Source organism: Hydra vulgaris, chromosome 03 (genome assembly GCF_038396675.1).
Source record: "Hydra vulgaris chromosome 03, alternate assembly HydraT2T_AEP".
Taxonomy (NCBI): Eukaryota; Metazoa; Cnidaria; class Hydrozoa; order Anthoathecata; family Hydridae; genus Hydra; species Hydra vulgaris.
The window spans coordinates 14,358,538-14,375,000 of record NC_088922.1 but is presented as its reverse complement, the minus strand read 5'-3'; the positions used below and the strand labels follow the sequence as shown (position 1 = coordinate 14,375,000).

Below are 16,463 nucleotides of genomic sequence, written 5' to 3'. Positions count from 1 at the left end.
AGGAAAATTGAGGTTGGCAATTATTTGCTGACCTCGGCATCAGGTTGGCAAATAAAATTTAATATAAAGGTCTTACCATAAAACATAGAAACGAGGTCGGCGATTTTTTGCTGACCTCAAACACTTTAAGGTCGGCAGTTAGGTCAACATTGCCGAATGTTGACCCTAAATCCGAGGGCTGTATATATATATATATATATATATATATATATATATATATATATATATATATATATATATATATATATATATATATATATATATATATATATATATATATATATATATATATATATATATATATACACACATACACTGTATATATATATATACACACACTGTGTGTGTATATATATATATACTTATATACATATATATGTATATATATATATATATATATATATATATATATATATATATATATATATATATATATATATATATATATACATACATATATATATACATATATATGTATGTATAAAAAAAAGTTTTAAATATTTACAAAATGATTTTAATTTTTTTTTTTTTTTTTTTTGTAGTATAAAAATTGTAACATTTTAAAACATAGATTTTAAACATTTTAAACATTTTAAAACATTTTAAAACATTTTAAAAACAACATTTTATCATATACCAACAAATTTTTGAGCAGCACTGCAGAATAATCATAAATTCTAGCACACAGAATTGTTCATTTTGAATTTTGGTTTTAATTAAAGAAGACATAACACTTTTATAATTTGACCCATGTATGCAATAGGGAACCAATCAACATTTAAAAATAAAAGAGATTTAACTGGAAAAAGGCTAATTATAAATATCTGTAATAATATTCTACTTATAATCACATTAGCAAGAGGCTGTAAAATTATAAAATTTCAAAAGCTTTTATAAGTCGGTTAGTTACAAATATAAAACCATAGAAACTGTTGAAATTGAATTATTTAAGGTTGAGAAAAAACTGCCAACCTTGTTTCTATGTTTTATGGTAAGACCTTTGTATCAATTTTTTTTTTTGCCAACCTGATACTGACCTCTAAAAGATTGAGGGTGGCAAATTGTTGTTGACCTCATTTTTCCTATTTCCGTGGGTTGGTGATCCAATTTGTGAATTGGAAATTAATATTTCAGAAAATACTGTACAGCGACATTTGAATGATGCAGGGTTTTAAAGTTACTATGCAGAAAGAAAAAAAAATTCATAATTCTTCGACAAAGGACCGAAAAAGTATGTTTAGAGTTCACAAAGGCTCACAATTGTACAGTGATGAGTCAAAGTTTAGCATGGGAGATTCAGATGGTTGACGAAATGTGAGAAAACCAGTTATAAGCTATTAAAACTAATGTATGTACATTTGTGTACACTAAAAGAACCATAAAACAGGGTGGAGGGGGAGGGGCTTGATGGATTGTAGTGCTTTTTGGGAATTCTGGATTGGGACTACTCTATCACTTTGAAGGTATAATGGTTAATTACATATATAATTTAATTCAGTAGAATCAAATGATACCTTTTCTACATAAAATTATGCCTTTACCATGTTTGTTCCAACAGGAAATTGATCCCAAACACACCTCAAAACTCAATAAAGCATAGTAAAAATAAAATCACTGTAATGCAGTTGCTCAATTTTCTGATCTAAATCTAATTGAGAATATATCGAAACTATGATAGTAAAGTACATTTGCGTGATCAGTTTAGAAATGCTTAAAATCTGTATATGGAATTCAATCTGCCTGGTCACAAGTATAACAAGTTCAAATTGATTACATGCTTCATAAATGTACTGAAGTTGTTAAAACAATGAGTATGCCATTAATAATTGATATGATATGCTTTTGATGGTATACACTTTAAGGTTCTTTAGTTTTGGTGTTAAAATAATAACTTATTTTTACTTTCTGCAGTCTTTTTTTTTTAATATACTGATACATTTTTATGTATATAAGGCTGCAAGCAATCACTATTAGAGTTGGAAGTTACTGAAAGAGTAAAGATGAAGTTTATAGGGCAAGATAATTGATTACACTATACTTAATGCAACACTTTTTTTGTATTATTATAAGTATTATAAGTTATTATTGGTTAATAAAATAAGTTCAGATAAAATAAAAAACAAATAAAATTAAATTTCTATTCTGATTTTGTTTAAAAATATTACTAAATATTGTTTAATAATAAATTTTTCCTTTAAAAAAAACAACTTATTTTTGCCCTAATTCTTTTTACTTTTTTTTCTTACCAATAATTAAAATTCTTGTTATTGTGTAGCATAACTACAAGGAATTTAATATTAATAGTTTAATATTAAGTTCCTTATAATTGTGTTAGTTAATAGTTGCAAACCTTCATTTACAAATTTTAGAAGTATTAATTTAAAAAAATTAAACATGTTTTAGTTCATTTATATAAATGTTAAGAAAAAAAAGAAGTTACATTACATTAAATTTTAAAATTATATTGAATATTAAAAAAATATATATACAAATTAATTTAGTTGTTTAATATCATGAAATTGGAAGCTGCTTGGGAATAGTAAGTCTTCAGTGGACCAAAAACAGCTTGGTCCAAAGGTTGCAACTTATAAATGTGCGGCTGAATTGTAAAAAAAATGATGTCATTGTCTCTTGCATAATTTACAGCCTCCACTGAGCAGTGGCTCTTGTAGTTGTCCGTAATAATTAAATGCTTCCTTTCTAAGCTTGGTTGAACAAAATGGACAAAGTGTTTCAAAAAGTTTAGAACAAACTCAAACAGGTCATCCATCCACTGGGATATATCTGACTGACATATATGTTGTTCTATTGCTGTCAGGAGGTGCATGGCTTAGAAATCGATCCTGCCAGTTTCTTTCTAAGAAATATCATAAAAGGAGGCATGTGAACAGCAGTAGAATTTATGCAAGCACACACTGTGATCAGTTTGTTTCATTCCGCATATGTAATTTTACCTTCCTGCTTCAAACCTCTCACAGCAATAATTTTAGCAGGCTTGTGTGGTAAGGCCAGTTTTGTCAATATTCCATATACATTCGGGAAGAAACTTGTATCATGTATAAACATTTCTTAATTTAGTAAAAAATTAACTGTGTGACAATTGAAAACTGTGCTTTGTGCCAAGCATGTTTCTGGTGTTCTCAATGCCAGTTTAGGGTTTCTTTCAAGAAAACCTCTGTACCAGTTGCAGCTAGCTTGCTTGATTTTATCCCATGTGGGGGGGGGGGGGGATATGGTGTCTTGTTTGCTGCAGCATAAGAGCCAATTTGCGCAGTTGCATCACAGTTAGACCGTAATACATCTTAGACATGTCTTTCAAAAAGATAACAAGTTCTATTTCCTGGTTAGTTAAAAAAACTTGCTGTACCTTGTACTCTGGGAGAGATGTAATGTTTTTTTGCATAACCTCTTCAATGTCATGACATTTATTCCAAACTACCTAGAGGACACTTTGTAGCTTTCATCATTTTTTACAGCTACTTTAATTTTTTTCTCAAGTGGAACTCTCTTCATTGCTCCACACTTTTAGCTGAGTACTTATGCTGCATCTGAAAGAATAAATATGAATAAAGTAATACATTATATATAATAAAACAATTTTTTAAGAAACAATCATTATGTGCTTCTCAAAAAAAAAAACTTTATGAAATATGAAATAAAAGAAGACTTTAAATAACAACTTTTTTTTAAATATTTTAAAAACTTTTTAACTTAAAACAAATTTTTCTTTTCTTTTTTTTTTCTCTTTTTGTTTTCTTTAATTTTCTTTTTTTCTTTTTTTTCTTTTCTTTTTTTTTTCTTTTTTTTTTTCTTTCTTTAATTCTTTTTTTTAATTGAGAAGCTTGGTTTTTATCTTTGATGTTTAAAATGCTACAAGTAAATTTTTTTTAAATAGTTTAAATTAATATATGATTATTTTATTTTTTATTCATTGCCTTTTAAATTTTCAAAAAATATTTCATTCATTTTTATAGTGATTTTAATGTTATAATAGAAACCAGTACTTTTTTTATTATGAAATTAAAACTTACATTTTCACACCAATTGTGGTTTAAAGTCTTTAGTTTAGTTTACCTAATTTTTTCAACTCTTTTGAAATGTTGAAATTTTCAAACTTTTTAATAGTCTTGGTAAAGTTGTCAAAATATTATACGTGTGGTCATATAACTTATTGTGATTGCATGCCTTCCTGATCCAATGCCTTAATCATGGGATACTTGGTTCTGGTATCCCCCCTTTTAAAGGATCAACTATCCCTATGTTGACCTTTTAAAAAGTTCAAGATTTAGGCTAAAGGAGTTAAAATTTAAATATCAATGTTATGGTGTTAAGTACTTTAATTTAATTACTTTAATTAGCAAACACTTAATTTCTCATCTTGAATCTAATAACTTACTTTCTGAGCATCAATATGGATTTCAATCTTCTCGTTCAACAGCTGATTTGCTAACAGTAATAACTGATAGGTTTTATTGTGCATTAGATAAAGGTGGAGAGGTTAAGGCCATCGCTCTTGACATTTCAAAAGCTTTTGATAAAGTTTGGCATGCTGGTCTTCTCCATAAGCTTTCTACGTTTGCTGTGTACGGTGTATCTGGTAACATCTATAAGATTATTGAATCCTTCCTTTCCAAGCGTAGTATAAAAGTTGTCCTCGATGGACAGCACTCTTCTTCTTATTCTGTAACTTCAGGGGTTCCTCAAGGTTCTATCTTTGGCCTTATACTCTTTATAATTTACATTAACAATTTTCCAGATATTCTCACATCTAAGGTGGCTTTATTTGCTGATGATACTACCATTTATTCTTGTCGTGATAAGAAACCAACACCCTCTGATTGCTTGGAGGGGGCATTTGAGCTTGAAAAAAGGATCTGCTACAGCATGGAGCTCACAGTGGCTGGTGAACTTCAGATAAAACTCAATTTTTTTCAGCCAATCGTTATCGCAATAATTTAGATCTTCTTATATTTATGAATGGTGATGTACTCCATGAGTCATCTACTCTTCATCTTCTAGGATTAACTCTTACTTCCAATCTTTCTTGGAAACCATATATCAAATCAGTTGCAAAATTAGCATCTGCTAAGGTTGCATCTCTTTATCGAGCTCGTCACTTTCTTACTTCGGATTCTATTCTCTATCTCTATAAATTTCAAATCTGGCCTTGTATGGAATACTGTTACCATATCTGGGGCGGTTCTTCTAATAATGTCCTTTCTCTTTTAGACAAAGTGCAAAAACGCATTGTAAACATAGTTGGACCTGCTCTTGCAGCCATCCTCCAACCATTATCACATTGTCGTAGTGTTGCTTCTCTTTTTCTTTTCTACAAATACTATAATGGGCACTGCTCTAAAGAGCTAGCGTCTCTTGTGCCATCTACAAAAATTCATTCTCATGTTACTCGTCATTCAATTAAGTCTCATCCTTTTTCTGTGACTGTTCCTAAGTGCTTCAAAAACGCTTATTTGTCTAGGTTTTTTCCTCGAACATCAACACTTTGGAATTTGCTTCCTTTATCTTGTTTTCCTGACTCATATAATTTGCAACCCTTGAAGTTGTCTGTCAATCGTTATCTTGCTCTACAATCTTCATCTTTTCTCTTTCAGTAACTTCCAACTTTAATCAGTGGCTGCTTGCAGCCTTGTTGGAAGCAAAGATATTTTTTTTTTAAAATGGGTAAAAGTACACATTTCACCTATTTGCGCATTATAATCATAAACTAAATAAGTTGAAGTTGTTATAACTTACCTCGAACACCTAAAATAGATTTCAATGTCACAAAATAGAAAAAACTTTATTAAAATTTTAGGCATTTTCTCAAGTAGAGACTACTTGTCCAAAAATGGTCAACAATAAGACTGCTACCCAAATGTGCCAACAAGAGAGTGATAAAATATCACTAGGTACCAATTTTGCATGGAAATCAAGTATCTTATCAGGATCAACCATCCCACCTTTCCTCTATTAATTTATTTAATTATCACTGAAAAATAATGTATTAATGCGTTTAATAAACATATTTTACATTTACATAAAAATAACATCAGTAGTTTACTTATTTTACCTGCACTTAACTCTGCACATGTGAATGTTGCACATAAAAAAAAAAATATACAGTTATGGCAAAAAAAGACCCAACAATATTTATTGTGGAAAACCATTTTTTATACTGTATAGTGTACACATTTATTAGTTGGAAAAGGTTTCAGTTCAAAAAGCAATATACATGAACATAAAAAATAAGTCACAGTATAAAACATATTTTAGCACTTATTATCGGTTTGGCAACAGGAGATCCTTAAGAATCTAGCATTATTTTATGAGACCATGTTTTCTTTATGGCTCTTATTAGATCTGCTAGTGAGCACGGTTAGCCTTAACTAAATTTAGGTTTTTTGAATTATGTCCAAGTCAAGGTTGATGGTTTCTGAAAGAGGATATTTTACTTATCCCTATGTATATAGTCCACCAAATCAAAAAACTTCTATTAAGTAATTATAGAATTTTTAAGATCTTTTGGCACCTTTTTGTAGCGCCATTTTTTGCAAGTGTTTTGCCCCTTTTTTTGCTCGGCCTTGTTTTCATTCAAATTTTATTGTCAATTTCAGTTAAAAGTTACAGACAGTTTATTGGAACTACAGAAAGTATTTTGTTTTATTACATTGTTAAAGAGTGGATAATCACATGTTTTAAATCATCGAATGAATATATATCAAATGAACATATATTTACAAAAATAAAGTTAAAAATAGTTTATGATTTGAATTACTAAAAAATATCAACATTTAGATCAAAAACCAAGAGAAACAAGACGTTTTCCATTATAAGTACTTAATGCTCCTAACTAAATTGTTTCAATATTTACAATTATTGGTGGACACCTTATAGTGGTTCCAAAAGGCAGTGTTAAGAGGTAGTGAATACTTTTTCCTGATTTCTCTGAAGAAAACTTCAATTTTTTTTTGTTTTACAGAATTCAGATACATGATTAAACAGGATATGAAATTTAGGTTTTAAAGTAATACCATGTTCCAACATCAACTTTTTATAGCAGACCTTTAAATTTTTGATATTAGTTTGAAAGCTTTTATCACATCTGGATCTAAAGCAAGACTCAACAACTAAATTTAAAAACCTTAAGCATTCTCTAAATACTTTAGTTTATTTGGCAGCTTATCACTTAAACACTACCCACTTTTTTAGAATTTTTCGGAAAGAACTTCCATTAAATTTTCCAGCATGTTGACCAGTCTTAATAACTTACAACTGCTCATAAATCTCATTCATTTCTGACCAAATCTGCTCCATGATATCAATTACATGGTTGACTGTTCCCTCCATTATATGAAGCTACGGTAAAACAAATCTGTCAACAAGAAGTTCAGAGGGGTTTTCATGTACTAACACAGCGTTTATACAATTCCTAAAATGTTGTGCAGGCTTCGCTTTTGAACCAGATTCTTTGAATTTTTTATAGTTTTCTTGACAGCTCTTAAATGTTCAGTAGAAGTATTTGTCTAGGTTTCTCTTCTATTCTACTCTCATACATAACAGGGATGAATTGAAATGCTACTTGGAGATATCCCTGTCAGAATTTGACTAAATTTTATGACGCATACCCAATGTGCTCAACTTTTTCAAGATTTAGTTTTACAAATAATATTTTAATGTTGAAATATCTTCCTGGGATCTCCGGAGCTATGAGAAGAAGATATAAAGCATTTACTGACTAATCTTTGAATTTTTTTATTAGACCATCTTTATATGAAGATCTGCAAGCTATTGTGGGTTTATAAGATGCAGGTTATAAGATAATCTACATCAACTTTTTCGTAACCTTCAAACATTTTGTTGAGATCGACTATATTTATGCAAAGTTTAATAAAACTGCTTCCCCCCTCAACAGCAATTTTAAACAACTGATTTTTAGAATCTACACATTTAAGATTCAGGAGTAGTTTAACAAAAAGAGTTACATGATTGCAGTATGCAAATGTAATATTCTTATATTCCAATGTTTTATCTTTGTTTTTAAATTCAAATTAAATATTTTCTTTGGTTAATAGTGGGAGAAGATAACTATCCAAATTAGAGACACAGTCTTTCAGTCCAGGTTCTACAGCGTTTGGTCTTTTTTCAACAACTCTGTTATTATTAATTTTTTTTTTAATAATAAATTTTGCTACAAAAATTGCATCATTTCATTGTGCAGAATTAAATTTGTATTAGTATTTTACCTTATCATATTGGCAAGTTTTATCATTTGATGATTACTTAAGGAAAGAGAATTCTGAATTCTGAAAAAAGATTTTTGTGAGTAAAATTGATTGTTTTGTAGTATTCCCAGATCCAATCGATAATTTTAGTTTACTACCTCCTGTCTTTAATGAAATGGTGTCACCACTTTCACTACATAACTTTTCTTTAATAACGTGAGAAGCCATTTGTTTCTTGACATCAAAATAAATTACAAAACTATGGAGACTGATGGAAAAATGTTTTCAACAACTTTACATTGTTAAAAAGGTCACAGGCTTAAAATGTTACAAAGGTTTTTTTAAATTAAAATCATCATTTTAAGATTTATTTGGAAGGATAAGCTCTTTACATTTCTTTCTCTCATATCTCTTTCCATGACACAAAATGGCTTTTCTAATACCTTGATATCCTGATGCAGCTGATATGTTATTTCTAAAAAAATTAGTTTACATAAAACTTGTTTTCTATAGCACATGTTATACAAACTTTTACAGCCAAATATTCAAAGTTATAAATATATTTTCTACCTAAGCATTATTGGATTGCATTTATGATGCAATCCTCTTTTAATGTTACTCATGCAAGAACTACACCGTGGATGATAACTGCAGTTTTAGAACTCTTAATACCAGAATTTTTCTAGGGTATCCTTCACTGCTTTCTTGCAATTTTGCATATTTCACAATTGCAAGTTTTTAGTTTCTTGAGATTATAAAATTTTTTATAATTTTATATTCCTTTACAACAGATGTAAAAATAAAATGATATTTTACCGGTTTCGTGTTTTAGCTGGGATAGTCATCTTTGACCAGTCAATGTTAAACTTAGTTTTTTGCCTAAGGTCAACAATATATGTTCTTTCAACTATACCCCTATTCCTTAAATAAAGATATACTAGTACCATGCAAAATGTAGTTTGATTCATTTATCAAATCTTATTTCTTTGAGTTGAACAAGTTTTTTAACCTTTACATGTTTAAAAGTTGGACTAAAGTCACCCCATTTTATGGTAGCTTATGCAAAAGCAACTCTAGTGTGAAATTTCCAATCAAATTTTTAGATAATGTATTGTTATGAAATTTTTCAGTTGTGTGAATGGTTTTACGTTTATAACATATATACTTTTTATATTTATTTAGTTAAAAATCATTAAGTATACCAACTTTGGACACAATCCAGTAGGATATCGGTTATCAGCAATGTTATGATCCGAAAAACAGCTTTAAAATTTAGAAGTTATGTGGTTTTGGCTGTTCATTTTCATCTGATATTTGTGACCACAAAAAAGGCATACTTTTTCTCTGTTCTTTTGATGATTTAAAATAGTCTGAGGATGGAATTTTCAGATGCTTAACATTTTTAAAAAAAAAATTTGTTCTGTCTTTTGCGATTAAATATGTGGCAGAAAACATGGCGAATTAAAGATGGTTGTAAAAGTTCGAAAATCTGCAAAATAATCTTAAAACTGCCATAATTACTTAATAGGAGTTTTTTGATTTAGTGGGCTATATACATATTGATAAGCAAACTATACTCTTTCAGAAAACATTGACCTTGACTTGGACAAAATTCAAAAAACCTAAATTAAGTTATGGCTAACTGTGTGAGGTTGGTTCTGTTTGGTAATTAAAGTGTAAGTTTGGTGGCCAGCAAACTTTGACTTTGTATGCTGATATCTGTATAACTTGCTCTTTGTCTAAAAATATGACATGTTGTAACATTTTAACAGTCTGATCCTTGTGTTCTTTCTTAAATTTGAGGTGATCACAAATATTTTTTGATTAGGGTGTCACTTTATAGCAACACAGTACAATTGAAGGTTAAAGTCCTTGGCTGATTTATGACTGTAAAAAAAGTTTAAGATTAATATTTATAATGTATTAGTATGTATAAGATGTATCAATCATATACTTTTCTATTGTTTGATAATTTCACAATCATCCACACATTGTGTGATTGCTTAGTTTGTTTCCAGTGCGTATAGTTTGCATATACACCTAATTACCTATAATAATTTTGCAGGGTCAATTTGTCCACAACTGTGTACATATATTTATATGTAAATGGGTAATTAAATATAAGATTAGTAGCATACTGTAAATTTACACTAAATATATATTTTTTATATAGGTACAACGAAATAGTTTTAAAGCGTATTTGCTTAAATGGTGGAGTTATATATTCTCCAGTTCGAGAGTCTTTTATAGGTAGAACAAAAGCAAGTTATCCACCCATTGCAGACTACACTGACATGACAGGCAAGTTTCTACTTTTTTTAAATGTCTGTGTTTGTTATTGTTTTTTTTTTGTTTTTTTTTCTATTTGTTATGATTGTTGTAAATGAGTTATTTTTAGAAATGCGAGCATTATCAGAGTTGCTGGGAGCATATGGAGTGCGACATTTCTCACGTAAATTAGTTCAAAAAGTTATTTTAGAAGTTGAAGAACTGAAGGTTAATTTTTTTTATAATTGATTTTAATTCAGATTTTTCATAATCCATTTTAATGCAATCGCAGATTTTAGTTTTTCTGCAGAAATCTTATTGAATGCTAAGCATTTTGAGTTTTGGTATATTTGAGAAACAATATTGTATGCATTTTGCATTTTAAGCTTCGCATTTTGCAGGGAGTATTGAGAAAACAACAAATTTAATTGATTTGGCATCAAATCAATAATAAAATTACTTGATTTGGCATGTGGATTAAAATTTTTTTTTATTTGTACAAAATACTCAATACTAGAGCTGTACTGGATTTTAGCTCTGGCTCTTGCTCCGACCGAAATCCAGCCATTTTTACAAATCTGGGTCTGGCAAAAAGTTAACAAATCCAGCAAAATTTTAGCCAAATTTCTGAACTTTGATCAGATATTTATTACTACTTTTTTGGCTGTGATTGTTTGCATGTATACTAAATTTTTTATTTAAACAAATCAATGTTTTTTGTAATTCTATATTCTATGAACTCTGTGTTTGAAATGGTATCTATATTTACATTTATTTACAATTTAATTAGCTAAGCCTAATTTCAAACATTAACTCAACAAAAATTTTGAAGGGAAGACACAAATGTGGTTAAATATACATTCAGTAATGTTACAGTGCAGAAGTCAATCTGAGCATGCTGAGCAGCAGATTGACATAATTGAAGAAATACCAGCAAAACAAGCCCGGTTGGGTAATTCTTCTACATCATCATCATTACTCTGATAAAATTGTTCAGACTGTCCGCTGGAGGCACAGCACAAGAACAACAATTACCAACACTCAGCTAAGTCAGTATCTGGCAGAACCAGAAATAAAGAAATTTTTTAATGTGCATTTTTTTTCATGCATTTCTTGAGTAAGCTTGGTTATACTACTTTTAAATAAACCTAAACTAATAATGATATGTTGAACTAGTAACTGGACTAAAACCACTATGTACCACTATTTTTTACTTGTTTTCAAGTGTTATATTTCAATTCCTTATATATGAAAGTTGTGAAAAAATGACTGCATTGAGCACAATTAGTTTTTAATTGACACTTAACAAGAAAATTTTGTTCGTTCAGTCGGGTAAAAAACTAGTTTCATATTGAATAAAAACTATTAAAAGTACTAGAATTAAAAAATTACTTCAGAAATGTCTTCAGAAATTACTTCAAAATTTTGTTTAAATTTTCTAGATTTGAATGTGTAGTGTAAATCACTTTCACAAAGTCGCCTGCAAATGTATTCAGGGCCACCTGGAGGGGTGGGCCACTGGGTACATTTTACCTAGGCACACGGACAAATGGGGCACATGCAACCCTCAATAAAATATTTTATTAAATTTTTTAGCAATCATAAAGAGCACTACTCCTTAGAGAAATTTAAAAAACTTCAAATATTTATTATTCTAAATTTAATTCAAAATAAGAAAAAAAAAACGTTATCACTAACTGAATATATCTTATTAAACTTTAATATAGAAAATGTGTATGCGTTAATATATATGTATGTTTATTATTTATATTATATATATGTGTATATATTTATGTATATATATTTATATTATATGTATTTTACTTTTATTTTAAATCAGTAAAAATATACTATAGTTTCATGTTCTTTTGAAGACATTTTAAGCATTTTGCAAAATGTATATGTATTTTAAAACGGATTATGTATATATTTGCTTTTATATAAACACAGACAATATGTAAGCAGGGCTTGGTTATAAGACAGTTTATGTCTTCTTCTTACTCTGGCCTAAATTTATATCTGTAGTATGTATTTATTGTAAATTTATCAAATGGCAAACTTTCAAACAGGTAAATTATCAAACAGTAAAAAAAAAAAAAGGAAGATTTGCTTTATTTTAAGCACAAGATTTAAGACAAAGTAGAAGGTTTTTTTTTTTTTTCTGTAAGATATTTTGTAAGATTTTTAGAATTTTATAACATGAAATGAAATAGAAGTCTAGGTTAAGTTAATTGGAAGTTTCACAATTTTTTTTTTTCTGCGTGGAAGGACTTAAAATTTGAATTACATAACACTTATCCGAACAAAAGTTTTTAAAACATCAATTTTATGTTACATAAATCAGTTACTCTCATTCCAACACTTTTCAAATATTCTTTCTCAATACATTCATTCCAATTAATTTGATATTGTGAAATTTTATTTAATTCTTTTTCTCTTTAAGTATTTTGGCCCTGGATTTCAGTCTTCCCTCTTGATGTGGAATGGTGGAATAAAAGATAATAGGCAAAAGCTAGGAGAAAAGATTAAAAGCCACCAATGTAACGTTTAACACAGAAATCACTACATCGCCTGGAAATTAGCCTTTGAAGCCTTGAAAAATTAGACCAGGATCAATTCAGAACTTGTAAAGTCAATAAGAAATGAGACATCTAAGTGGTATGAAATATTACGCTGTGTGCTGGATGTCACTCTCTATTTAGCTTTGAGAAATCTAAGTTTTTGAGGTGTGTTAGCAGTTTATATTCATAAAATGATTTTGATGTTGCTTGGAATATTAATCTAGATATAATCTTTATTTCAATATTATGTTCATATATGTATAGGTTCATCAAATATGTTGGACCAGTATGGTAATGGTAATTTTTTAGCCACCCTTGAGCTGTTGGCGAAAAACAATAAGACACTTCAATTCCATCTAGAAGAAGTTTCTTAACACCAAAAACAAGGAACAAGAATGTAAGCGCACTATTAGAGCTGGAGAACTTAAAATGAGTTCATTATGGCATGTGGCGAAACTGTTTTCGCTGCTATTATCAAAGAGGTCTACACAGCCATTTATTTTTCCATTATTGTTGATGGAACTCCAGACATGTCTCATATAGAACAAATTATTTTCATTCTTCAATTTATCCACCTAGGATCTGACAACCAATGGGTAGTAAAAAAGCGTTTTCTGAAGGTAGAAAATCTAGAGAAAAAAAAAAGTTCTGACATTGCAAAGCTCATTATAGGTGTTTTGAATCAAATCCAAATTGGTTTAAAGAACTGTAGGGGCCAGGGCTATGATAACGAAGCTAATATGCTTGGTGTGTACAAAGGAGTGCAAGCGATCATTCTCAAGAAAAATCCTCAAGTTATCTTCATGCCTTGCAGTGCACATAGTCTCAATCTAGCTGGCGTTCATTCTGCAGAATCTTCTACTGTAGTCAAGAACTATTTTGGCAACATCCAATCATTATATAACTTTTTTAGTAGTAGCCTCATGTGCTGGAAAATTTTGGCTGAGGCAACTAGGCAGTCTCTTCAACAAACGTCTCAAACAAGATGGAGTGTACGCATAGAGGCTGTCCAGCCATTGTTGAAGCGACCAAAAGAAATACGGAAGTCCTTGAAAATTCTTGAAGAACTTGATTTAGAAGATCATCAACTGACTTTAGTCAAGCACTCAAAAAGTGAATTCAATCATTTGAATTCATTATCTTGACTTCTTTCTGGTTCAAGGCTCTGCTATGTGTCAATGATGTTTACATCCTTCAATCAATTCAAGAAAGTATTTCTTTGGATGATGAGACAAAGTTTTTAAAGACTCTAATTGATGATCTTGACCAACTATGTTCTTCTCGGCCCCAAATCCTCCAAGAAGCGAAACTGGTTGCATCTGAGTTAGCTTTGTTTGGGTTTCAAAATGATTTTAAGATGAGGAGAAGGAAAAGGAAAACACTTCACAGTGAGTCGATGAACACAGCCCACTTCGATGTAGAGGAGTCAAAGGGTTTTGAGGCGAATGTATTTAATGTTGTTCTTGACACGCTACTCCAGCAGATGAGATACAGAATGGATACAGCTCAAAAGACAATGGATATGTTTTCGTTCATATGGTGTTATCAATTTCCTTCTAGTGATGAAGAAAAACTATGTATGTAAAGAAAAATACAAGTCTGTAAGGATGTAAAGAAAAATACAAAGTCTCAAAGAAAAACTTGTAAAGAAAATCTACAAAATATAATGTACAAAATTTCTACATAAATGATGTAAAAGAAGAGGAGTTGATTGAAGAAACCTGTCATCTAGATGTACTAAAGCAATCAAATACTTTTGGACAAATAGAATATCTTTCTTCTATCACGTTGGTCAACAGAATTTACCAGAAAGTTCTTCAGTCAATATTTCTTTCGATCTGCATTTTGCTTTGCATTTTTAATACAACCCGGTTTCATTGGCTGAAGGAGAGTGCTCTTTCAGTAAGCTTGCTCTCATAAAATCCAAATAACAATCAACAATGGCTCGAGAACGCCTTACTTACCTTATGGTGATTTCAATTGAAAACAACCTTGCCAAGACTTTATTGTATGAAAATGTCATCTCTAGTTTTGCAAAGAAGAAAGCCTGCAAAGTGAAATTAGTGTGATCTGACTAGTCTTCATAATTAACATTTTATTGATGAAATATATAATTCCATTCATTTTAAATTGTATTTGTATTTTCGTTTTACCATATATAACCAAGTTCAAATATAGAGTGTTTATGTGTAGCGATAGTTGCACTTAAACTCTATATTTGAACTAGTTGAGTGGTTATGTGCAGCAATAATACAAAAACCTGGGGCACCACAAAGTCTCTGTGCGGGCCTGAATGTAGTCCCCTATCATGTTTTTGTTATTTGATAACAACCTTTAAAGTCTAGTATATCTTGATGAAAGCGCTCACCTTACCCCACTGAATAAGCTCCAGTGTCCTACTTGAATTTATTGAGGTAAGTGACAAGAGTATGCCAAAGTTCATATGGATTTAGAGTTACATTCTGTATCCCAAATTAACATAATTTTTTATGAAAATCTGAACCAACTCCACACAGTTTTTAGCCTTGTAATAAATCATCTAGCCATAAACAACTACAGCAAAACTATTCTATGCCACTCTCCCTGTCCTGTTCCTCCCTGTCCTGTTCCTCCTTGTCCTGTTCCTCCCTGTCCTGTTCCTTGCTGTCCCATTCCTCCCAGTCCTGTTCAGAATATCGTCACATTCTATGATTTTCTTGATCTGTGGTTAAATAAAGATACTAGCTCAAACCTTGGCCTCAAACAGTATGAGAAAAAGATCTTAGATGTACTAAAATAAAGGTACTAACTTCTTGTTAAGAGCAGTGACATGTTGCCCCAATTTGATATGCAGTGATGGCCTAAGTACTTTCTGAGGTTTTATCAGGGATTTGACATTGCTTTTGAGGCCCATGAAGAATGGCACCATTTTGAAGCCTCTGATAACCTCCCATCTGTTTTCAACATACATAGCACTCAGCAATATCTTGACACTGCTGTTGTTTTATTTGGGATGCACAGAGTGAGCCATTGGAATAAATAGGTTGATTCTTGTAATTGTTTTTATCTAAAAAATCTGTTAACTATCTAGATTTTGCAAAAAATTTGTACCTTGCCATAAAATATTTAAATTACTAGATTTAAATTAGTCATATCAAAATAGTTTAAAAACAAGTGTCAATCTTATTGCAATTAATATTTTGTTGATTTGTGCAATTTTTGTAAAAATTTTGGAATTGTTTTTAAACCTTTGATTATCTTTTAATTAAGTTAAATTTTTGGATAAAAAAATTAAATCTTTATGCTTGCTTTTATCTAGCGGAAATCAATTTGATTGATAATATTTTCTAAAGATAATTGAATTTATGTTTAGAACTAACTATATTCAAAGGATAAAAATTTAAGCATTTAGAAAATTCTTTTGAAGCTGGTT

At 29.9% G+C, this 16,463-nt stretch overlaps 1 protein-coding gene across 2 annotated transcripts in view; it reads left to right on the top strand.

Moving 5' to 3' along the window:
• The window catches only part of LOC101241352 (nck-associated protein 1 homolog), an 85,019-nt gene that overhangs the window by 60,124 nt on the left and 8,432 nt on the right, over positions 1-16,463 (top strand). For both annotated transcript variants that reach the window (XM_065792408.1, XM_065792409.1), the window contains exons 23-24: positions 10,396-10,523; positions 10,621-10,718. In XM_065792408.1, coding sequence (XP_065648480.1) covers positions 10,396-10,523; positions 10,621-10,718 — 226 coding nt within the window. The remainder of the gene's footprint in view (positions 1-10,395; positions 10,524-10,620; positions 10,719-16,463) is intronic.